The sequence below is a fragment of the Taeniopygia guttata genome, chromosome 32 (genome assembly GCF_048771995.1).
Source record: "Taeniopygia guttata chromosome 32, bTaeGut7.mat, whole genome shotgun sequence".
Taxonomy (NCBI): Eukaryota; Metazoa; Chordata; class Aves; order Passeriformes; family Estrildidae; genus Taeniopygia; species Taeniopygia guttata.
The window spans coordinates 778,041-803,136 of NC_133057.1; the positions used below are offsets into that span (position 1 = coordinate 778,041).

The window sequence follows — 25,096 nt, forward strand, 5'->3', positions numbered from 1 at the left end:
GGAAAAGGGCGGGAGCGGCCGTGAGGGGAAATCGCGATCCTGAGGGGAAATCGCGATCCTGAGGGGAAATCGCGATCCTGCCTGAGGGGAAATCGCGATCCTGAGGGGAAATCGCGATCCTGAGGGGAAATCGCGATCCTGAGGGGAAATCCTGATCCTGAGGGGAAATCGCGATCCTGAGGGGAAATCGCGATCCTGAGGGGAAATCGCGATCCTGAGGGGAATATCGCGACAGAGACCCGCGACAGCAGCGGCCGCGCCATGGCCCCGCGCGACTACGACAGCGAGAAAGGTTTGGGGCCGGCGGGGGGCGCCGGGGCTGCGTTATTGACCCGTTATTGACCCGTTATTGACCCATTATTGACCCGTTATTGACCCGTTATCGACCCGTTATTGACCCGTTATTGGCCCGTTATTGACCCATTATTGACCCGTTATTGGGACTCTCCCCAATTCGCTCCGTTTTCCCCTCAGAGAAGGCGAAGCGCTTCTTTCAGGAGTTTTACCGGGATGGACCCGACGGCCGCAAGGAGTTCCCGTACCGGGAGCAGCTGGTGAGGGCGGCACCCCCAAATTTACCCGAAATCGCCTCAAATCCCCTCAGGTTTCACCCCGAACCCCCCAAATTCTGCTGAATTCCCTCCCAGCCCCACAAATCCCACCCCAAACCCCTTCCCACCCACCCCAAATCTCCCCAAACCCCCACAAATTCTCATAAACTCCTTTCCACCGCCCCAAATTCCCCCTAAATCCTCCAAATCCTCCCCAAATTTCTTCCAGCCTCCCCCAAATCCTCCCCAAAATCCCCATTTTCACATCAAAATCCCCATTTTCACCCCAAAACCCCCTTTTAATCCCCAAACTCCCCATTTACCCCTCAAATTCCCCATTTTCCCCCCCAAACTCTCCATTTCCCCCCCAAACTCCCCATTTTCCCCCCCAAACTCCCTGTTTCCCCCCCAGATTCCCTTTTATCACTCCCCAAACCCCATTTTTCACTCCCAAAACCCCCAATTTTCACCCACAAACCCCATTTTCCCCCCAAATTCTATTTTTCACTCCCAAAACCCCTAATTTTCACCCCAAACCCCCATTTTCACCCCAAATCCCCATTTTTCACTCCCTAAACCCCATTTTCCCCCCAAACTCCATTTTTCACTCCCCATTTCCCCCCCAAACTCCCCCTTTTCCCCCCCAAACCCCCTTTTCCCCCCCTAAACTCCCCATTTTCACCCAAATCCCCGTTTTTTCCCCCAAACCCCCATTTTCCCTCCCAAACTCCCCATTTTTCTCCCCATTTTTCCCCCCAAACTCCCCATTTTCCCCCCAAACCCCGTTTTTCACCAAAATCCCCGTTTTTCCCCCCAAACCCCGCAGGCGCTGCTGGCCCGGCGGGAGCGGGTGGCCCTGTGGGTGGCTCTGGACGACGTGGCCGAGGACGAGCCCGAGCTGGCCGAGGCCGTGGTGGAGAACGTGCGGCGCTACGGCCGCGTCTTCTCGGACGCCGTGCACGAGCTGCTGCCACAGTTTGGGTCTGCTGAGGTCAGGGACCCCAAATTTGGGGTTTTTGGGGTTTTTTGTGAGATTTTGGGGGGCTTTTTGGGGGTTTTTGGGGGGTCTTTAGGCGGTTTTAGGGTCATAGGGGTCAATGGGGGTCAGTGTCCGGCGCTACGGCCGCGTCTTCTCGGACGCTGTGCACGAGCTGCTGCCCCACTTCGGCTCTGCTGAGGTCAGCAGCCCCAAATTTGAGGTTTTTTGGGAAATTTTGGGGGGTTTCTAGGAGATTTTGGGGGTTTTTGGGGGGTTTTAGGGTCATAGGGGTCAATGGGGGACAGCGTCCGGCACTCCAGCCACGTCTTCTCGGACGCTGCCCAGGAGCTGCTGCCCCAGTTTGGGTCTGCTGAGGTCAGGGAACCCAAAATTTGGGGTTTTTGGGGAGTTTTTGGGAAATTTTGGGGGGTTTTTAGGAGTCTTTAGGAGTTTTTGGGGGGTTTTAGGGTCATAGGGGTCAGTGTCCGGCGCTACGGCCGCGTCTTCTCGGACGCCGTGCACGAGCTGCTGCCCCACTTCGGCTCGGCCGAGGTCAGGGACCCCAAATTTGGGGATTTTAGGGTTTTTTGTGAGATTTTTCAGGGCTTTTTGGGGGTTTTTGGGGGGTCTTTAGGGGGGGTTAGGGTCATAGGGGTCAGTGTCCGGCGCTACGGCCGCGTCTTCTCGGACGCCGTGCACGAGCTGCTGCCCCAGTTTGGCTCTGCTGAGGTCAGCAGCCCCAAATTTGGGTTTTTTTGGGAGATTTTTGGGGTTTTTAGGAGGTTTTAGGGGTTTTGGGGGGGTCTTTAGGGGTTATTGGGGTGTTTTAGGGTCATAGGGGTCAGTGTCCGGCACTACGGCCGCGTCTTCTCGGACGCCGTGCACGAGCTGCTGCCACAGTTCGGCTCGGCCGAGGTCAGGGAAACCCAAATTTGGGATTTTTGGGAAATTTTGGGGGGGTTTTATGACATTTTAGGGGTTTTGGGGAGTCTTTAGGGGTGTTTTAGGGTCATAGGGGTCAATAGGGGTCAGTGTCCGGCGCTACGGCCGCGTCTTCTCGGACGCCATGCACGAGCTGCTGCCCCAGTTCGGCTCTGCCGAGGTCAGGGAACCCAAATTTGGGGATTTTGGGAAATTTTGGGGGGATTTTATGAGATTTTAGGGGTTTTGGGGGGTTTTTGGGGTGTTTTAGGGTCATAGGGGTCAATGGGGGTCAGTGTCCGGCGCTACGGCCGCGTCTTCTCGGACGCCGTGCACAAGCTGCTGCCACAGTTCGGGTCTGCCGAGGTCAGGGAGCCCCAAATTTGGGATTTTGGGTTTTTTTTGGGAAAATTTGGGGTTTTTGGGGGGGTTTTGGGGGGTCTTTAGGGGTTTTTGGGGGGTTTTAGGGTCATAAGGGTCAATAGGGGTCAGTGTCCGGCGCTACGGCCGCGTCTTCTCGGACGCCGTGCACGAGCTGCTGCCACAGTTTGGGTCTGCTGAGGTCAGGGACCCCAAATTTGGGATTTTTGGGGTTTTTTGGGAAAATTTGGGGCTTCTGTGGGGTCTTTAGGGGTTTTTGGGGGGTTTTAGGGTCATAGGGGTCAATGGGGGTCAGTGTCCGGCGCTACGGCCGCGTCTTCTCAGACGCCGTGCACGAGCTGCTGCCCCAGTTCGGGTCTGCCGAGGTCAGCAGCCCCAAATTTGGGGATTTTGGGTTTTTTTGGGAAAATTTGGGGGTTTTGGGGGATTTTAGGGTCATAGGGGTCAATGGGGGTCAATGTCCGGTGCTACGGCCGCGTCTTCTCGGACGCCGTGCACGAGCTGCTGCCCCACTTTGGGTCTGCTGAGGTCAGGGACCCCAAATTTGGGATTTTTGGGGTTTTTTGGGAAAATTTGGGGCTTCTATGGGGTCTTTAGGGGTTATTAGAGGGTTTTAGGGTCATAGGGGTCAGTGTCCGGCACTCCGGCCGCGTTTTCTCAGACACTGCCCAGGAGCTGCTGCCCCAGTTTGGGTCTGCCGAGGTCAGGGACCCCCAAATTTGGGGATTTTGGGGTTTTTTGTGAGATTTTGGGGGGTTTTTAAGAGCATTTTTGGGGGATTTTAGGGGGTCCTGAGGACTTTTGGGGTCATGGGGGGTCAATGTCCCGCACTCTGTTGAGGTCACGGAGCCCCAAATAGGGGATTTTGGGGGTTTTGGGACACTTTTGGGGGTTTTGGGACACTTTTGGGGGTTTTGGGACACTTTGGGGGGTTTTGGGACACTTTTGGGGGTTTTGGGAGATTTTGGGGGGTTTTAGGGGGTCCTGGGGGGATCTGTGTGAGATTTTAGGGTGGGAGGGATTTAGGATTGGGGTTTGGAGAGGTTTTTGGTCATTTTGGGTGGTTTTGGGGTTTTTTTTTGTGGTTTTGGGTGGGATTTTGTGGTAATTTTGGGACAATTTTGGATGAGGGGTCCCCCAGTCCCCCCCAAGCCCCCTCCCCAAATTTCCCCCCCGGGACCCCCTGGACGTGTACCTGGAGCATTTTGGGGGGTTTTGGGACGTTTTTCAGTGGGATTTTAGTTGTTTCGAAGGGGATTTTTTGGTAATTTTGGGTGGAATTTTGGGACAATTTTTGGTGAGGGGTCCCCCAGTCCCCCCCTGAGCCCCCTCCCCAAATTTTCCCCCACAGGCCGCCCCCCGGGACCCCCTGGACGTGTACCTGGAGCATTTTGGGGTGGTTTTGGGGCGTTTTTGGGTGGAATTTTAGTTGTTTTGAAGGGGATTTTTTGGTAATTTTGGGATATTTTTTGGTGAGGGGTCCCCCACTTGCCCCCTGAGCCCCCTCCCCAAATTTCCCCCCACAGGCCGCCCCCCGGGACCCCCTGGACGTTTTGGGGTGGTTTTGGGGCATTTTTCAGTGGGATTTTAGTTGTTTTGAAGGGGATTTTGGGTGGAATTTTGGGATAATTTTTGGTGAGGTGTCCCCCAGTTCCCCCCTGAGCCCCCTCCCCAAATTTTCCCCCACAGGCCGCCCCCCGGGACCCCCTGGACGTGTACCTGGAGCATTTTGGGGTGGTTTTGGGGCGTTTTTGGGTGGAATTTTAGTTGTTTTGAAGGGGATTTTTTGGTAATTTTGGGATATTTTTTGGTGAGGGGTCCCCCACTTGCCCCCTGAGCCCCCTCCCCAAATTTCCCCCCACAGGCCGCCCCCCGGGACCCCCTGGACGTGTACCTGGAGCATTTTGGGGTGGTTTTGGGGCGTTTTTGGGTGGAATTTTAGTTGTTTTGAAGGGGATTTTTTGGTAATTTTGGGATATTTTTGGTGAGGGGTCCCCCAGTTCCCCCCTGAGCCCCCTCCCCAAATTTCCCCCCCCAGGCCGCCCCCCGGGACCCCCTGGACGTGTACCTGGAGCATCGGCTGCTGCTGGAGCAGCGGGGCCGGGCCGGGGGCGCCCCCCGGACCCCCCAAAATCAGTACCCCCCTGAGCTGCTGCGGCGCTTGTGAGTCTGGGCAGGGCCCTGGGGACCCCAGACCCAATTCCTGGGCACCCCAAAATCCCAAACCCCCCCAAATCCCCTTTTCCCCTCATCTTTCCCCAATTTTCTCTCATTTTCCCTCTCTTTCACTCCCCAATTTTTCCTCATTTCTTCCCCAGTTCTCCCCCATTTTTCCTCCTACGAACCCCATTTTTTACCCCAAACCCCCATTTTTTACCCCAAATCTCCCATTTTTTACCCCAAACTCTCATTTTCCTCTCTCACAATTCCCATTTTCCCTGAAATGCCCGTTTTTCTCCCCAAAGTGAGCTGTATTTCCGCGCCCCCTCCTGCTCCAAGCCGCTGTCCCCATGGGAGCTCCAAGCACGATTTTCCCCCCTCCAAACCCCATTTTTAACATCAAAACCCCCACTTTTCCCCCACAATTCCAGGGTTTTTCCCCCCATTAACCCCATTTTTCTGTTTTTTCCCAAAACTGCCGTTTTTCGCCCCAAAGCGAGCTGTATTTCCGCGCCCCGTCCTGCTCCAAGCCGCTGTCCCCGCGGGAGCTGTGAGCCCCTTTTTTCCCCCTCCAAACCCCATTTTTCCCCCAGAATTCAGTTTTTTTTCCCTTTTAAACCCCATTTTTTCTGTTTTTTCCCAAAATCGCCATTTTTTGCCCCAAAGTGAGCTGTATTTCCGTGCCCCCTCCTGCTCCAAGCCACTGTCCCCACAGGAGCTCCGAGCCCCATTTCTCCCCCTCCAAACCCCATTTTCCCCCAGAATTCAAGGCTTTTTCCCCTTTAAACCCCATTTTTTCTGTTTTTTCCCAAAATCGCCGTTTTTCGCCCCAAAGCGAGCTGTATTTCCGCGCCCCGTCCTGCTCCAAGCCGCTGTCCCCACGGGAGCTCCAAGCCCCATTTTCCCCCCTCCAAACCCCATTTTTAACATCAAAACCCCATTTTTCCCCCAGAATTCTGGGTTTTTTTCCCCAATTAACCCCATTTTTTCCGTTTTTTCCCAAAATCGCTGTTTTTCGCCCCAAAGCGAGCTGTATTTCCGCGCCCCCTCCTGCTCCAAGCCACTGTCCCCACGGGGACATATTTCCCCCTCCAAACCCCATTTTCCCCCCAGAATTCTGTTTTTTTTCCCCGATTAACCGATTTTTTTTCTGTTTTTTCCCAAAATCGCCGTTTTTCGCCCCAAAGCGAGCTGTATTTCCGCGCCCCGTCCTGCTCCAAGCCGCTGTCCCCGCGGGAGCTGCGGGCCGGCAGCATCGGGGCCCTGGTGACCGTGCAGGGGATCGTCACCAGGGCCAGCGAGGTGCGGCCGCTGCTGCGCGTGGCCACCTACAGCTGCGACCAGTGCGGCGCCGAGACCTACCAGCCGGTACTGGGATGGACTGGGATATACTGGGAGGGACTGGGAGTGGGTTTGGGGGGGTTTTGGGGGGATTTGGGGCAGTTTCAGGGGGTCTGGGGACAGTTCTGGGGGCTCAGTGCCACCTACAGCTGCGACCAGTGCGGCGCCGAGACCTACCAGCCGGTACTGGGACAAACTGGGATGGACTGGGACGGACTGGGACATACTGGGACATACTGGGAGTGGGTTTGGGGGGATTTGGGGCAGTTTCAGGGGGTTTGGGGACAGTTCTGGGGGCTCAGTGCCACCTACAGCTGCGACCAGTGCGGCGCCGAGACCTACCAGCCGGTACTGGGACAAACTGGGATGGACTGGGACGGACTGGGACATACTGGGACATACTGGGAGTGGGTTTGGGGGGATTTGGGGCAGTTTCAGGGGGTTTGGGGACAGTTCTGGGGGCTCAGTGCCACCTACAGCTGCGACCAGTGCGGTGCCGAGACCTACCAGCCGGTACTGGGACGGACTGGGACAAACTGGGAGGGACTGGGATGGACTGGGATATACTGGGAGGGACTGGGAGTGGGTTTGGGGGGATTTGGGGCAGTTTCAGGGGGTTTGGGGACAGTTCTGGGGGCTCAGTGCCACCTACAGCTGCGACCAGTGCGGCGCCGAGACCTACCAGCCGGTACTGGGACATACTGGGATAAACTGGGATATACTGGGACATACTGGGAGTGGGTTTGGGGCGGTTTTGGGGGGATTTGGGGCAGTTTCAGGGGGATTTGGGGCAGTTTCAGGGGGTTTGGGGACAGTTCTGGGCTCTCAGTGCCACCTACAGCTGCGACCAGTGCGGCGCCGAGACCTACCAGCCGGTACTGGGATATACTGGGATGGACTGGGAGGGACTGGGATGGACTGGGAGGGACTGGGAGTGGGTTTGGGGGGATTTGGGGCAGTTCTGGGGGGATTTGGGGCAGTTTCAGGGGGTTTGGGGACAGCTCTGGGGGGCTCAGTGCCACCTACAGCTGCGACCAGTGCGGCGCCGAGACCTACCAGCCGGTACTGGGATATACTGGGACAAACTGGGAGTGGGTTTGGGGGGATTTGGGGGAATTTGGGGTGGTTTTGGGGAGATTTGGGGCAGTTTCGGGGGGTTTGGGGACAGTTCTGGGGGCTCAGTGCCACCTACAGCTGCGACCAGTGCGGCACTGAGACCTGCCAGCCGGTACTGGGACAAACTGGGATGGACTGGGAGGGACTGGGATATACTGGGATGGACTGGGAGGGGGTTTGGGGGGATTTGGGGCAGTTTTGGGGCAGTTTCAGGGGGTTTGGGGACAGTTCTGGGGGCTCAGTGCCACCTACAGCTGCGACCAGTGCGGCGCCGAGACCTACCAGCCGGTACTGGGATGGACTGGGAGGGACTGGGATGGACTGGGAGGGTTTTTTTATGGAATATTTGAGGTTTTGGGGCAGTTTCAGGTGCATTTTTGGGGGGATTCTCTGAGTTTTTGGGGTCTCTCCCCTCACAGATCAAAGGCAGCCTTTTCTAGGGGCACTTCTGGGGGTCTTGGGGGGAAGTTTTAGGGTCTTTGGGAAATTTTTGGGGTTCAGGTGGATTTTTGGGGTTCGGGTGGGATTTTTTGGGGTTTGGGTGGGATTTTTTGGGGGGATTGTTTGACTTTTTGGGGTTTTTCCCCCTCACAGATCGAAGACGCCATTTTCCCACCTCTTCCAGGGGCACTTCTGGGGGTCTCAATGGGAAATATTTTGGATTTTGTGTGGATTTTTTGGGGTTCAGGTGCATTTCTTTGGGTTCAGGTGCATTTCTTTGGGTTCAGGTGGAATTTTTGGGGTTCAGGTGGGATTTTTTGGGGTTTGGGTGGGATTTTTTAGGGGAATTGTTTGACTTTTTGGGGTTTTTTCCCCTCACAGATCGAAGGCGCCATTTTCCCACCTTTTCCAGGGGCACTTCTGGGGATCTTGGGTGGAAATTTTGTGATCTTGGGTAGATTTTTTGGGATTCAGGTGGATTTTGGGGGTTCAGGTGGGATTTTTTGGGGGAATTGTTTGACTTTTTGGGGTTTTTCCCCTCACAGATCAAAGGCGCCATTTTCCCACCTTTTCCAGGGGCACTTCTGGGGGTCTCAGTGGGAAATATTTTGGATTTTGTGTGGATTTTTTGGGGTTCACGTGCATTTCTTTGGGTTCAGGTGGAATTTTTGAGGTTCAGGTGGGATTTTTTGGGGGATTGTTTGACTTTTTGGGGTTTTTCCCCCTCACAGATCGAAGACGCCATTTTCCCACCTTTTCCAGGGGCACTTCTGGGGGTCTCAGTGGAAAATATTTTGGATTTTGTGTGGATTTTTTGGGGTTCAGGTGCATTTCTTTGGGTTCAGGTGGAATTTTTGGGGTTCAGGTGGGATTTTTTTGGGTTCGGGTGGGATTTTTTGGGGGAATTGTTTGACTTTTTGGGTTTTTTTTCCCCTCACAGATCGAGGGCCCGACCTTCACGCCGCTGCTGCTGTGCCCGAGCCGGGAGTGCCAAACCAACCGCTCGGGGGGACGGCTCTACCTGCAGAGCCGCGGCTCCAAATTCACCAAATTCCAGGAGCTGCGCATCCAGGAGCACGTGAGTCGGGGGGATCCCCAAATTCCTGACAGAAAACCCCAAAATCCCAAAAAATCCCCTCAGGAAACGCCAAAATCCCCTCAGAAATGGCTCCAAAATGGCGCCCGGGGGCTGCAAAATGGCAGCCAGGGTCTTTAAAATGGACTCCAGGGTTTTAAAGTTGGCTCCAGATCCACCAAATTCTGGAATTTTGGATTCAGGAGCTCCTGAATCAGGGGGGATCCCTGAATTCCTGACAGAAAACCCCAAAATCCCAAAAAATCCCCTCAGGAAACTCCAAAATCCCCTCAGAAATGGCTCCAAAATGGCGCCCGGGGCCTGCAAAATGGCGGCCGGGGTCTTAAAATTGGCTCCAAATCCACCAAATTCTGGGAATTGTGGATTCAGGAGCTCCTGAATGAGGGGGGATCCCCGAATTCCTGACAGAAAACCCCAAAATCCCAAAAAATCCCCTCAGGAAGCTCCAAAATCCCCTCAGAAATGGCTCCAAAATGGCGCCCGGGGGCTGCAAAATGGTGCCCGGGGGCTGGGAATTGGCTCCAGATCCACCAAATTCTGGGAATTGTGGATTCAGGAGCTCCTGAGTCAGGAATCCCCGAATTCCCGACGGGAAACCCCAAAATCCCAAAAATCCCCTCAGGAAACGTCAAAATCCCCTCAGAAATGGCTCCAAAATGGCGCCTGGGGGCTGTAAAATGGTAGCCAGGGTCTTAAAATTGGCTCCAAATCCACCAAATTCTGGGAATTGTGGATTCAGGAGCTCCTGAATCAGGAGGGATGCCCGAATTCCTGACAGAACGCCCCAAAATCCCAAAAAATCCCCTCAGGAAACACCAAAATCCCCTCAGAAATGGCTCCAAAATGGCGCCCGGGGGCTGCAAAATGGCAGACAGGGTCTTTAAAATGGACTCCAGGGTTTTAAAGCTGGCTCCAAATCCACCAAATTCTGGAATTTTGGATTCAGGAGCTCCTGAGTCAGGGGGGATCCCCGAATTCCTGACAGGAAACCCCAAAATCCCAAAAATTCCCCTCAGGAAACGCCAAAATCCCCTCAGAAATGGCTCCAAAATGGCGCCCAGGGGCTGCAAAATGGCGGCCAGGGTCTTTAAAATGGACTCCAGGGTTTTAAAATTGGCTCCAAATCCACCAAATTCTGGGAATTGTGGATTCAGGAGCTCCTGAGTCAGGGGGGAGCCCCAAATTCCTGACAGAAAACCCCAAAATCCCAAAAATTCCCCTCAGGAAACTCCAAAATCCCCTCAGAAATGGCTCCAAAATGGCGCCCGGGGGCTGCAAAATGGCGGCCGGGGTCTTAAAATCGGCTCCAAATCCACCAAATTCTGGGAATTGTGGATTCAGGAGCTCCGGAGTGAGGTGGGATCCCCGAATTCCTGACGGGAAACCCCAAAATCCCAAAAAATTCCCTCAGAAAGCTCCAAAATCCCCTCAGAAACGGCTCCAAAATGGCGCCCGGGGGCTGCAAAATGGCGGTCGGGGGCTGGGAATTGGCTACAGATCCACCAAATTCTGGGAATTGTGGATTCATGAGCTCCTGAGTGAGGGGGGATCCACAAATTCCTGACAGAAAACCCGAAAATCCCCAAAAAATCCCCTCAGGAAATTCAAGAATTGCCTCAGAAATGGCTCCAAAATGGTGGGTGGGGCCTGCAAAATGGACTCAGGGTTTTAAAACTGGCTCCAAATCCACCAAAATCTGGGAATTTTGAATCCAGGAGCTTGTGGATGACGGGGGATCCCAAAATCCCCTCAGGAAATTCCCAAATTCCCTCAAAATTGGATTAAAAATGGCGGCAGGGGCGTTCAAGATGGCGGCGGGGCCCCTCAGGCTGGCGCGGGTGGGTGCGAGCTGACCCAAAACGGGGGGAAACGGCCCCAAAAACCCCGTCTGGGCTCAGGTGTGTGACAGGTGCCCCTGTGCCCGCAGTCGGACCAGGTGCCCGTGGGTCACCTGCCGCGCTCGCTGTCGCTGCACCTGAGCGGCGCCAACACGCGCCAGGCCCAGCCCGGCGACCACGTCCGCGTCACCGGCGCCTTCCTGCCCCTGCTGCGGCCCGGCTTCCGGCAGGTGACACAGGTGAGCGCACCTGGGCACGCCCAGAACACACCTGGCACACCCAAAATGTACCTGGGCACGCCCAAAATGTACCTGAGACCCCAAAAACCTCACCTGGGCACACCCAAAACTCACCTGGGCACGCCCAAACCACACCTGTGCACGCCCAGAGCTCCCCTTCCTGCCCCTGCTGCGGCCCGGCTTCCAGCAGGTGACACAGGTGAGCGCACCTGGGCACGCCCAGAACGCACCTGAGACCCCAAAAACCTCACCTGGGCACACCCAAAATGTACCTGGGCACACCCAGAGCTCCCCTTCCTGCCCCTGCTGCGGCCCGGCTTCCAGCAGGTGACACAGGTGAGTGCGCCCAAAACACACCTGGGCACACCCAAAACACACCTGAGACCCCAAAAACCTCACCTGGGCACACCCAAAACCCAGAGCTCCCCTTCCTGCCCCTGCTGCGGCCCGGCTTCCGGCAGGTGACACAGGTGAGCGCACCTGGGCACGCCCAGAACGCACCTGAGACCCCAAAAACCTCACCTGGGCACACCCAAAACACACCTGGGCACGCCCAGAGCTCCCCTTCCTGCCCCTGCTGCGGCCCGGCTTCCGGCAGGTGACACAGGTGAGCGCACCTGGGCACGCCCAGAACGCACCTGAGACCCCAAAAACCTCACCTGGGCACACCCAAAACTCACCTGGGCACACCCAAAACTCACCTGGGCACATCCAAAACCCAGAGCTCCCCTTCCTGCCCCTGCTGCGGCCCGGCTTCCAGCAGGTGACACAGGTGAGTGCACCTGGGCACGCCCAAAATGTACCTGGGCATGCCCAAAACACACCTGGGCACACCCAGAACACACCTGGCACACCCAAACCTCACCTGGGCACACCCAAAACACACCTGGGCACACCCAAATCCCAGAGCTCCCCTTCCTGCCCCTGCTGCGGCCCGGCTTCCAGCAGGTGACACAGGTGAGTGCATCCAAAACACACCTGGGCACACCCAAAATGTACCTGGGCACACCCAGAACACACCTGAGACCCCAAAAACCTCACCTGGGCACACCCAAAACACACCTGGCACACCCAGAGCTCCCCTTCCTGCCCCTGCTGCGGCCCGGCTTCCAGCAGGTGACACAGGTGAGCGCACCTGGGCACGCCCAGAATGTACCTGGCACACCCAAAACTCACCTGAGACCCCAAAAACCTCACCTGGGCACGCCCAAAACTCACCTGGCACACCCAGAGCTCCCCTTCCTGCCCCTGCTGCGGCCCGGCTTCCAGCAGGTGACACAGGTGAGCGCACCTGAGCACACCTAAAACACACCTGGCATACCCAAAGTGTACCTGGGCACGCCCAAAACACACCTGGGCACGCCCAAAACACACCTGGGCACACACAAAATGTACCTGGGCACACCCAAAATACACCTGGGGGGTGGAATTTGCCCTCAAAATTCCCTTTTTTTTCCCTCCCAAATCTCACCTGTCTGACCCCGAATCTCTCCTGTTCCCTCCAAAAAACTCCATTTCCACACCCAAAAAAACCTCAATTTCCCCCCCCATCCCCATTTTGTTCCCCAAAAATAGCTTTTCCCCAAAAAATTCCCATTTTTTTTCCCAAATCTCCGTTTTTTACCCAAAATCCTGTTTTTTCGCCCCAAACCAGGGCCTGCTGTCCGAGACCTTCCTGGAGGGGCATCACCTCCTCCAGCCTCACCAAAAATCCACATTTTTCCCCCAAAAATCCCCATTTTTCCCCTAAAATTCCCATTTTTTCCCCAAAATTCCCGTGGTTTTTTTTTTCCAAATTCCCATTTTTTTTTCCCAAAATCCTGTTTTTTACCCCAAACCAGGGCCTGCTGTCCGAGACCTTCCTGGAGGGGCACCACCTGGCCAAGGTGAACAAGAGTGAGGAGGAGGAGGGGGAGGGAGCGGAGCTGAGCCCCGAGGAGCTGCAGGAGATCACGGGCACCGGTGAGATCTGGGGCCAAAAACCGGGATTTTGGGCAAAAAACAGGATTTGGGAAAAAAATGGGGGGGGTTGGGCAAAAAAAATGGGGATTTTGGGCAAAAAATTGGGATTCTTTGGGGGGAAATTGAGATCTTGGAAAAAAAAGGAGCATTTGGGACAAATATGGGTATTTTGGGCAAAAAATGGGGGATTTTGGGACAAAAATAGGGATTTTGGGCAAAAATGGGGATTTTGGGGGGTAAAATGGGGATTTGGGGGCAAAAATAGGGGCATTTGGGGACAAAATGGGGATGTTGGGTAAAAATAGGGATTTTGGGTAATCCCAGAGCTGATTTTGGGGCCACTTGAGCCGATTTTGGGGTTCCTGAGCAGATTTTGGGGCCATTTGAGCCATTTTTGGGGTCCCTGAGCAGATTTTGGGGCCATTTGAGCCATTTTTGGGGTCCCTGAGCTGATTTTGGGGTCCCTGAGCAGATTTTGGGGCCATTTGAGCCATTTTTGGGGTCCCTGAGCAGATTTTGGGTCCGTTTGAGCAGATTTTGGGGCCATTTGAGCCGATTTTGGGGCCGTTTGAGCAGATTTTGGGGCCGTTTGAGCAGATTTTGGGGTCCCTGAGCAGACTTTGGGGTATTTAGAGCCGATTTGGGGGTTCCTGACGCCGGAATTCCCGATTTTTCCCGTTCCAGGGGAGGATTTTTACGGGAAGCTGGCGGCCTCCCCTTGGCAATTCCAGATGATTTTGGGGCCGTTTGAGCCGATTTTGGGGCCGTTTGAGCCGATTTTGGGGTCGCTGAGCAGATTTTGGGTCCGTTTGAGCCGATTTTGGGGTCCCTGACCCCGGAATTCCCGATTTTCCCCGTTCCAGGGGAGGATTTCTACGGGAAGCTGGTGGCCTCCCCTTGGCAATTCCGGCCAATTTTGGGGCCATTTGAGCCATTTTTGGTGTCCCTGAGCCGATTTTGGGGCCGTTTGAGCCGATTTTGGGTCCGTTTGAGCCGATTTTGGGGTTCCTGACGCCGGAATTCCCGATTTTCCCGTTCCAGGGGAGGATTTCTACGGGAAGCTGGCGGCCTCCCCTTGGCAATTCCGGCCAATTTTGGGGCCGTTTGAGCCATTTTTGGGGTCCCTGAGCCGATTTTGGGGCCGTTTGAGCCGATTTTGGGGCCGTTTGAGCCGATTTTGGGGTTCCCGACCCCAGAATTCCCGATTTTCCCGTTCCAGGGGAGGATTTTTACGGGAAGCTGGCGGCCTCCCCTTGGCAATTCCAGCCAAATTTGGGGTCCCTGAGCAGATTTTGGGTCCGTTTGAGCCATTTTTGGGGTCCCTGAGCAGATTTTGGGGCCGTTTGAGCAGATTTTGGGGCCGTTTGAGCCGATTTTGGGGTTCCTGACGCCGGAATTCCCGATTTTCCCGTTCCAGGGGAGGATTTCTACGGGAAGCTGGCGGCCTCCATCGCCCCCGAGATCTTCGGGCACGAGGACGTGAAGAAGTCGCTGCTGCTGCTGCTGGTGGGCGGCGTGGAGAGGAGCCCCCGCGGGATGCGCATCCGGGGTGAGCGGAGCCCGGGAAAAACACGGGAAAAGCACGGGGAAAACACGGGAAAAACACGGGGAAAACACGGGAAAAACACGGGGAAAACACGGGAATATCACGGGAATATCACGGGAAGAACACGGGAAGAACACGGGAAAAACACGGGGAAAACACGGGAATATCACGGGAATATCCTGGGGAAAACACGGGGAAAAACACGGGAATATCACGGGAAAAACACGGGAAAAACACGGGAATATCACGGGAAAAACACGGGAAATATCACGGGAAAATCACGGGAAAAACACGGGAAAAACCATGGGAATATCAGGGGGAAATCCTGGGAAAAACACGGGAATATCAGGGGGAAATATCCTGGGGAAATCACGAGGAAATCCTGGGAAAATCACGGGAAATATCCCAGAAAAATCATGGGGAAAGCACGGGGAAATCCTGGGAAATATCCCGGGAAAATCACAGGAAATATCCCAGAAAAATCATGGGGAAATCATGGGAGTATCAGGGGGGAAAACACGGGAAAAGCATGGCGAAACTCACAGGAAAATCATGGGGAAAATCCTGGGAAAAGCACAGGGAAATCATAGGAAAAGCATGGGGAAATTTGGGAAAAGCACAGGAAATATCCTGGAAAAAGCTTAGGAAAATCACATGAAAGTCCAGAGGAAATATCAGGGAAATCCTGGGAAAATCAGGGGGAAATCCTGGAAAAAGCAGGGAAAAATCCTGGGGAGATCACAGGGAAATCCAGGGAAATATCCCAGGAAAAGCGTGGGAAAAGTACAGGAAAATCTTGGGAAACATCCCAGAAAAAAATCCTGGGAAAAGCACAGGAAAATCCTGGGAAATCTTGTTTCCTGTTTTCTCCCTTTTCCCCCCTTTTTCCTCTTTTCCCAAATCTGTGGGTTTTTTCCCTAAATCTGGGGATTTTTGCCCTAAATTTGTTTTTTTTCCACTAGATCTGGATTTTCCCCCTTTTTTTCTCCTAAATTTGTTTTCTTTTGCCCTAAATCTAGGTTTTGGTTTTTTTCCCTAAATTTGTTTTTTTTTCCCCAGGGAACATCAACATCTGCCTGATGGGGGACCCGGGCGTGGCCAAGTCGCAGCTGCTGACCTACATCGACCGCCTGGCGCCGCGCAGTGCGTGCTTCCTCCCGCTCCTCCTCCTCCTCCTCTCCTTCCTCCTCCTTTCCTTCCTCCTCCTCTTCCTCCTCCTCCTCCACCGCCTGCTTTCCTCCCTCCTTCCTCCTCCTCCTCCTCCTCCTTTCCTTCCTTCCTTCCTTCCTCCTCTTCCTCCTCTTCCTCCTCTTCCTCCTCCTCCTCCTCCTCCTCCTCCTCCTCCTTTCCTTCCTCCTCCTCCTCCTCCTCCTCCTCCTCCTCCTCCTCCTCCTCCTCCTCCTCCTCCTCCTCCTCCTCCTCCTCCTCCTCCTCCTCCTCCTCCTCCTCCTCCTCCTCCTCCTCCTCCTCCTCCTCTCCTTCCTCCTTCCTTCCTCCTCCTCCTCCTTTCCTTCCTTCCTCCTCCTCCTCCTCCTCCTCCTCCTTTCCTTCCTTCCTCCTCCCATTTCATGCCCATTTTTCCCATTTTTTACCCATTTTTCCTGTTTTTTCCCCAACTCAGGCCAGTACACGACGGGGCGTGGCTCCTCCGGCGTGGGGCTGACGGCGGCGGTGCCCTTTATGCCCATTTCCCCCCATTTTTTACCCATTTTTACCCATTTTACACCCATTTTCCCCCATTTTATACCCATTTTTAGCCATTTTTTCCCCATTTTTGCCCATTTTTTCCCCATTTTCCCCAGGCCAGTACACGACGGGGCGCGGCTCCTCGGGCGTGGGGCTGACGGCGGCCGTGCTGCGCGACCCATTTTTAACCATTTCATGCCCATTTTATGCCCATTTTTACCCATTTTTTCCCCATTTTTAACCATTTCCCCCCCATTTTCTCCCCAAACAAGGCCAGTACACGACAGGCCGCGGCTCCTCGGGCGTGGGGCTGACGGCGGCCGTGCTGCGCGACCCATTTTTACCCATTTTATACCCATTTTTACCCATTTTTTCCCCGTTTTTCCCCATTTTCACCCATTTTTTCCCCATTTTTTCCCATTTTCTCCCCAAACCAGGCCAGTACACCACAGGCCGCGGCTCCTCGGGCGTGGGGCTGACGGCGGCCGTGCTGCGCGACCCATTTTTAACCATTTCATGCCCATTTTACACCCATTTTTCCCCATTATTTCCCCATTTTTCACCATTTTAACCCATTTTTTCCCCATTTTTAACCATTTTTTCCCTGTTTCTCCCCAAACCAGGCCAGTACACGACGGGGCGCGGCTCCTCGGGCGTGGGGCTGACGGCGGCCGTGCTGCGCGACCCATTTTTAACCATTTCATGCCCATTTTTTCCCAGTTTATATAAATTTTTCCCATTTTCACCCATTTTTTCCCCATTTTTCCCCATTTCCCCAGGCCAGTACACGACGGGGCGCGGCTCCTCGGGCGTGGGGCTGACGGCGGCCGTGCTGCGCGACCCGCAGAGCGGCGAGCTGGCGCTGGAGGGCGGCGCGCTGGTGCTGGCCGACCGCGGCGTGTGCTGCATCGACGAGTTCGACAAGATGGCGGAGGGGGAGCGCGTGGCGCTGCACGAGGCGCTGGAGCAGCAGAGCGTGGCCGTGGCCAAGGCGGGCGTGGTGGCGTCCCTCAACGCGCGCTGCGCCGTGCTGGCCGCCGCCAACCCCGCGCTCGGCCGCTACGACCCGCGGCGCAGCCTGGAGCACAACCTGCAGCTGCCGGCCGCGCTGCTCTCGCGCTTCGACCTGCTCTGGCTGCTGCAGGACCGGCCCCAGCGCGACCGAGACCTGCGGTGGGCGCCAACGGGGGGGGTTTGGGTTGGGTTTGGGGCCAATGGGAGGGGTTTGGGATCAATGGGAGGGTTTGGGTCAATGGAAGAGCCTTGGGGTTGGGTTTGGAACCAATGGGAGAGTCTTGGGGTCAATGGGAAGGGTTTTGGTTGGGTTTGGGGTCAGTGGGAGGGGTTTGGGGTCAGTGGGAGGGGTTTGGGGGCTGTGGGAGGGGTTGGGGTTGGGTTTGGGGTCAATGGGTTGGGTTTGGGGTCAATGGAAGAGGCTTTGGGCTGGGTTTGGGTCAATGGGAGGGTCTTGGGGTTAATGGGAGGGGTTGGGATTGGGTTTGGGATCAATGGGAGGGTTTTGGGATTGGGTTTGGGGTCAGTGGGAGGGGTTGGGGTCAATGGGAGGGCTTTAGGGTTGGGTTTGGGGTCAATGGAAGAGGCTTTGGGTTGGGTTTGGGTTCAATGGGAGGGGTTTTGGGTTGGGTTTGGGTCAATGGGAGAGTCTTGGGGTCAATGGGAGGGGTTTGGGGTTGGGCTTGAGGTCAATGGGAGAGTCTTGGGGTCAATGGGAGGGGTTGGGGTTCATTTTGGGGTCAATGGGAGGGGTTTGGGGTCAATGGGAGGGGTTTGGGGTCAGTGGGAGGGGTTGGGGTCAATGGAAGAGTTTTGGGGTCAATGGGAGGGGTTGGGAGTCAATGGGAAGGGGTTGGGGTCAGTGGGAGGGGTTTTGAGTTTGGTTGGGGTCAATGGGAGGGGTTGGGGTCAGGTTTGGGGTCAGTGGGAGGGTATTGGGGCCAATGGGTTGGGTTTGGGGTCAATGGGAGGGGTTTTGGGTCAATGGGAGGGTCTTGGGGTCAGTGGGAAGGGTTTGGGGTTGGGTTTGGGGTCAGTGGGAGGGTCTTGGAGTCAGTGGGAGGGGTTTGGGGTCAATGGGAGGGGTTGGGGTTGGGTTTGGAACCAGTGGGAGGGTTTTGGGGTCAATGGGAGGGGTTGGGGGAGGGTTTGGGGGCTGTGGGAGAGGCTTTGGGTCAATGGAAGAGTTTTGGGGTCCGTGGGAGGGGTTTGGGGTCTATGGGAAGGGTTTGGGGTCAGTGGGAAGGGTTTGGGGTCAGGTTTGGGGTCAATGGAAGAGGCTTTGGGTCAGTGGGAGTGGTTTGGGGTGAATGGGAAGGGTTTGGGTCAATGGAAGAGGCTTTGGGTTGGGTTTGGGGTCAATAGGTGGGGTTGGGGTTGGGTTGGGGTCAATGGGAGGGGTTTGGGTCAATGGGAGGGGTTTGGGGCAGTGGGAAGGGTTTGGGGTCAGTGGGAAGGGTTTGGGGAACGGTTTGGGGGCAGTGGGAGAGTCTTGGAACCAATGGGAGGGGTTGGGGTTGGGTTTGGGGTCAGTGGGAGGGGTTGGGGAAGGGGTTGGGGGCAGTGGGAGAGTCTTGGGGTCAATGGAAGAGGCTTTGGGTCAGGTTTGGGGTCAGTGGGAGAGTCTTGGGGTCCGTGGGAGGGGTTTGGGGTCAATGGGAGGGGTTGGGGTTGGGTTTGGAACCAGTGGGAGGGTTTTGGGGTCAATGGGAGGGGTTTGGGGTTCATTTTGGGGTCAGTGGGAGGGGTTTTGGGATTGGGTTTGGGGTCAATGGGAGGGTCTTGGGGTCAATGGGAGAGTCTTGGGGTTGGGTTTGGGGTCAATGGGAGGGGTTTGGGGTCGGGTTTGGGGTCAATGGAAGAGTCTTGGGGTTGACTTTGGGGTTGGGTTGCGTTGAGTTGGGGTCAATGGGGGAGTTTTGGGGTTGAGTTTGGGGTCAATGGAGGAATCTTTGGGTTGGGTTGGAGAGAGCCCCAGAATTCCGATTTTCCTCCCAAATGTCCCAAAATCTTGGTTTTTTGCCCCGATCCAGGCTGGCCCAGCACATCACCCGCCCCAAACCCACTGGGAATGTCCTGGGCCAAACTGGGCCAAACTGGGACGGACTGGGACAAACTGGGACAAACTGGGATGAACTGGGATGGGTCCCCCAATTGCCAAAATTCGGGAATTTCCCAAAATTGCTGTTTTTTGCCCCGTTCCAGGCTGGCCCAGCAGATCACCCACCCCAAACCCCTCTTGGCTCCACTGGGAATGTCCTGGGCCAAACTGGGACAAACTGGGATGAACTGGGACGGACTGGGATGGGTCCCCCAAATCCCAAAATTTGTGAATTTCCCAAAATCGCCGTTTTTTGCCCCATTCCAGGCTGGCCCAGCACATCACCCGCCCCAAACCCCTCTTGGCTCCACTGGGAATGTCCTGGGCCAAACTGGGATGGACTGGGATGGACTGGGATGGGTCCCCCAATTGCCAAAATTCGTGAATTTCCCAAAATCGCTGTTTTTTGCCCCGATCCAGGCTGGCCCAGCACATCACGTACGTGCACCAGCACTGCCGGGAGCCCCCGAGCGCCTTCCGGCCCCTGGACATGAAACTCATGAGGTGGGTGCCACCAAAATACACTTCTTTAGCCCCAAAATCCACTTCTTTAGCCCCAAAATCCACTTCTTTAGCCCCAAAATCCACATTTTTAGCCCCAAAATCCACATTCTTAGCCCCAAAATCCACATTCTTAGCCCCAAAATTCACCTTTTTAGCCCCAAAATTCGCCTTTTTATCCACAAAATTCACCTTTTTCACCCCGAATTTCACCTTTATCACCCCAAAATTCACCTTTCCTTTCCCCGATTCTGCTTTTTTAATCCCCAGATTTCACGTTTTCCTCCCCAAATTTCATATTTCTTCCTGAAAACTCAACTTTCCACCCCAAATTTCACTTTTTTCACCCCAAAATTCACCTTTTTATCCCCAGAATTCACCTTTATAACCCCAAAATTCACTTTTATAACCCCAAAATTCACTTTTATAACTGCAAAATTCACCTTTCCACCCCAAATTTCACCTTTTTATCCACAAATTCACCTTTTTCATCCCAAAATTTACCTTCTTCATCCCAAAATTCACCTTTTTTACCCCAAAATTCCCATTTTCCACCCCAAAATTCACCTTTCCACCTCAAAATTTACTTTTTTCACCCCAAAATTCACCTTTCCACCCCAGAATTCACCTTTCCATCCCAAAATCCCACTTTTTCCCCCATCCATGCTGTATATAATTTAAATTTCCCCAAAATCCAGTTTTTTCCCCCCAAACCAGTCTCTCACTAATTTAACCTTCCCCAATTTTCCCAAAATCCCGTTTTTTTACCCCAAACCAGTCTCTCACGAATTTAACTTTCCCCAATTTTCCCAAAACCCCGTTTTTTTGCCCCGAACCAGTCTCTCACTAATCTGAATCCCCCCAATTTTCCCAAAACCCCGTTTTTTTACCCCAAACCCATCTCTCACTAATTTAACTCTCCCCGATTTTCCCAAAACCCCGTTTTTTCCCCCCAAACCAATCTCTCACTAATTTAACTTTCCCCAATTTTCCCCAAATCCCGTTTTTTTGCCCCAATCCAGTCTCTCAATAATTTGAATTTTCCCAAAATCAGTGTTTTTCTCCCCAAACCAGTCTGTATATAATATAATTTGTTCCCAAAACCCCGTTTTTTTGCCCCAAACCCATCTCTCACTAATCTGAATCTCCCCGATTTTCCCAAAATCCCGTTTTTTCTCCCCAAACCAGTCTCTCAATAATTTACCTTTCCCCAATTTTCCCAAAATCCCGGTTTTTTGCCCCATTTCAGGCGGTACCTGTGCGCGTGCCGGCGGCGCTGCCCGCGGCTGCCCGAGGCGCTCGGCGAGTTCCTGACGGCCGCGTACGTGGAGCTGCGGCGGGAGCGCGGCCGCGGCCTCTACACCTCTGCCAGGACCCTGCTGGCCGTGCTCAGGCTGTCCACTGCCCTGGTAATGACCTCTGACCCCCACTGACCATCACTGACCAGCACTGACCGGCACTGACCAGCACTGACCAGCACTGACTGACCCTGTCCCCGTGGCTCAGGGGTTATTTACACCCCTGCCAGGACCCTGCTGGCCGTGCTGCGCCTGTCCACCGCCCTGGTAATGACCCCGAGTGACCCCCAGTGACCTCTGACCCCGAGTGACCAGCACTGACCATCCCTGACCATCACTGACCGGCACTGACCATCAGTGTCCCCGTGGCTCAGGGGTTATTTACACCCCTGCCAGGACCCTGCTGGCCGTGCTCAGGCTGTCCACCGCCCTGGTAATGACCCCCAGTGACCTCTGACCCCGAGTGACCATCACTGACCAGCACTGACCAGCACTGACCAGCACTGACTGACCCTGTCCCCGTGGCTCAGGGGTTATTTACACCCCTGCCAGGACCCTGCTGGCCGTGCTCAGGCTGTCCACCGCCCTGGTAATGACCCCCAGTGACCTCTGACCCCGAGTGACCATCACTGACCATCCCTGACCAGCACTGACCAGCACTGACTGACCCTGTCCCCGTGGTCAGGGGTTATTTACACCCCTGCCAGGACCCTGCTGGCCGTGCTGCGGCTGGCCACCGCCCTGGTAATGACCCCTGAGTGACCTCTGACCCCCAGTGACCATCACTGACCATCACTGACCAGCACTGACCAGCACTGACCATCAGTGTCCCCGTGGCTCAGGGGTTATTTACACCCCTGCCAGGACCCTGCTGGCCGTGCTGCGCCTGTCCACTGCCCTGGTAATGACCTCTGACCCCGAGTGACCCCGAGTGACCAGCACTGACCCCGAGTGACCCCCAGTGACCAGCACTGACCTCTGACCCCGAGTGACCCCCACTGACCCTCCCAGGCTTTGCTGCCCTGGGGCTGTTTATGCACCTGCCAGGACCTTGCTGGGCCAAACCAGCCCCAAATGGGCCCAAAATCGGCCCAAATGACCCCAAATTAACCCAAAATCAGCCCAAAATCGGCCCAAATGACCCCAAATTAACACAAAATCAGCACAAAAAAGGCTCCAAATCTGCCCCAAATGGACCCAAAATCACCCCAAAAAAGGCTCTAAATCTGCCCCAAATTAACGCAAAATCGACCCAAAATTTGGGGCTGATTTTGGGCTGATTTTGGTGTATTTGGGCTGATTTTGGGGCAGGTTTTTGGGTGATTTTGGTGTATTTGGGGCAGAATTTGGGGCAGGATTTTGGGGTGAATTTGGCTGGTTTTGGGGCAGGATTTTGGGCTGATTTTGGGCAGGATTTTGGTGTGAATTTGGGCTGATTTTGGTGTGAATGTGGCCGTTTTGGGGCAGGATTTTGGGGTGAATTTGGGGTGAATTTGGGGCAGTATTTTGGTGTGAATGTGTCCGATTTTGGGGTGAATTTGGGGCAGGATTTTGGTGTGAGTTTGGGCTGATTTTGGGGTGAATTTGTCCGATTTTGGGCAGGATTTTGGGGCAGGATTTTGGGGCAGGATTTTGGGCTGATTTTGGGCTGATTTGGGCAGGATTTTGGGGCAGGATTTTGGTGTGAGTTTGGCCGATTTTGGTGTGAATTTGGCCGGTTTTGGGGCAGGAGTTTGGGCTGATTTGGGCCGATTTTGGTGTGAATTTGTCCGTTTTTGGCGCAGGCGCGGCTGCGTCTCGGGGCGGTGGTGGAGAAGGACGACGTCACCGAGGCGCTGCGGCTGCTCGAGGCCGCGAGAGACTCACTGCGGGGAGACACCGAGCCCGTTCCGAGGTAAAAACACCCGATTTTGGGCAAAAACGGGAATTTGGGGGAAAAACGGGAATTTTGGGGGGAAAAAATGTGAATTTTGGGGAAAAACGGGAATTTGGGGGAAAAACGGGAATTTGGGGGAAAAACGGGAATTTTGGGTGTGTTTGGGTTACCGGGAGTGGGGGGAATTTGGGGTTTTTTGGGGAATATTTGGGTTAAATCCTGGTGGATTTGAAAAAATGTTTTGAGTTTTTTTGGGGTAAATCTCAATGGATTTGGGTTTTTTTGGGATAAATCCCAGTGGATTTGGGGAATTTCTTGGGGGCTTTTTGGGTTAAATCTCAGCAGATTTGGGTAATTTTTTGGGTTAAATCTCGGCAAATTTGGGTAATTTTTTGGGGTAAATCTCAGCGGATTTGGGGAAGTTTTTGGGTTAAATCCCGGCAGATTTGGGTAATTTTTTGGGTTAAATCCCGGCGGATTTGGGTAATTTTTTGGGTTAAATCCCGTTAGATTTGGTTAAATTTTTGGGTTAAACCCCGTGGGACCCGTGTAATTCCTGTGTTTTCCCGTGTAATTCCCGTGTAATTCCCGTGCAATTCCCGTGCAATTCCCGTGTAATTCCCGTGTAATTCCCGTGTTTTCCCGTGTAATTCCAATGTAATTCCCGTGTTTTCCCGTGTAATTCCCGTGTAATTCCCGTGCAATTCCCGTGCAATTCCCGTGTAATTCCCGTGCAATTCCCGTGCAATTCCCGTGTTTTTCCCGTGTAATTCCCGTGTAATTCCCGTGTTTTTCCCGTGTAATTCCCGTGTTTTTCCCGTGTAATTCCCGTGTAATTCCCGTGTAATTCCCGTGTAATTCCCGTGTTTTTCCCGTGTAATTCCCGTGTTTTTCCCGTGTAATTCCCGTGTAATTCCCGTGTTTTCCTGTGCAATTCCCGTGTTTTCCCGTGTAATTCCCGTGTATTTCCCGTGTAATTCCCGTGTTTCCCCGCAGGTGCCCGCGGCCGTCGGAGGCGATTTTCGGGGTCCTGCGGGAGTTGGGGGGGCCCGGGGGGCGCTCGGTGCCCCTCCCCCACGCGCTGGAGGTGCTGGGGGCGCGCGGCTTCACCCCCGCACAGGTCAGCGCCGCCCTGGCCGAGTACGAGGGGCTGGACGTGCTGCAGGTGAATCCTGCCAGGACCCGCATCACCTTCGTCTGAAAATACCAAAATCACCCCAAAATATCCGGGAGTTTGGGCAAAACCGAGAAAACCCCGCAAAAATCACACAAAAAACGGCCAAAATACCCCAAAAATCCCGAATTTTGGGGGCTGGACGTGCTGCAGGTCAACCCTGCCAGGACACGCATCACCTTCGTCTGAAAATACCTAAATCAACCCAAAATATCCGGGGATTTGGGTAAAACGGCGAAAATCCCACAAAAAACGGCAAAAATCCCACAAAAAATGGCAAAAAAACCAAAAAAACGGCCAAAAATCCCGAATTTTGGGGGCTGGACGTGCTGCAGGTGAACCCCGCACGGACACGCATCACCTTTGTCTGAAAAACACAAAATCAACCCAAAAAATACGGGGATTTGGGCAAAACCGCGAAAATCCCACAAAAAACGGCCAAAATCCCACAAAAAACGGCCAAAATTCAGGGAAAAATGGGAAAATCACCCCAAAACTTCCCCTGGAAGCCCAAAATTCAAAGCAGGGACCCCAAAATCCCCCCCAGGTTTTTATTTTTGTGCTTTTTTTGTAGCAATAAATGGATTTTTATCAATAAAAAAAGTTTAAATTTCTCCGTTTTGGGTCGTTTCTTTGTTCTCCCTCCTCTCAGAACCCCCCCTAACCCAAAAAGCCCCAAAAATCCCATTTTCCACCCCAAAAATTCCCATTTTCCACCGAGAAATCCCAAATTCCAGAGGGGGAATCCCAAATAATTCCCGGAGTTTCCTCCATAAAAACCCTTAAAAAAAAAAACCTCCTAAAAATCAGATTTCTCCATCTCAAACTCCACTTTTTTCACCCAAAAACCCCCGAATTTGGGACCCCCCCAAATT

General features: G+C 54.3%; 1 protein-coding gene across 2 annotated transcripts; it reads left to right on the forward strand.

Annotated features, from left to right (window-relative positions):
• The first annotated feature begins 86 nt into the window (after positions 1-86).
• Positions 87-24,833, forward strand: MCM7 (minichromosome maintenance complex component 7). Of its 2 annotated transcripts, XM_041712260.2 has the most exons (15): positions 87-292; positions 475-554; positions 1,378-1,542; positions 4,871-4,995; positions 6,180-6,360; positions 8,831-8,968; positions 10,914-11,063; positions 12,905-13,025; positions 14,443-14,574; positions 15,631-15,714; positions 17,037-17,430; positions 19,793-19,876; positions 21,123-21,282; positions 22,956-23,065; positions 24,044-24,833. In XM_041712260.2, exons 1-15 carry the CDS (start codon positions 262-264, stop codon positions 24,246-24,248), a joined length of 2,160 nt encoding a protein of 719 aa, XP_041568194.2. In that variant the 5' UTR covers positions 87-261; the 3' UTR covers positions 24,249-24,833. The 2 variants fall into 2 exon arrangements, with proteins under 2 accessions (XP_041568194.2, XP_072776660.1); XM_072920559.1 differs by lacking the exons at positions 87-292; positions 475-554; positions 1,378-1,542 and adding an exon at positions 2,570-2,632.
• The last annotated feature ends 263 nt before the right edge of the window (positions 24,834-25,096 follow it).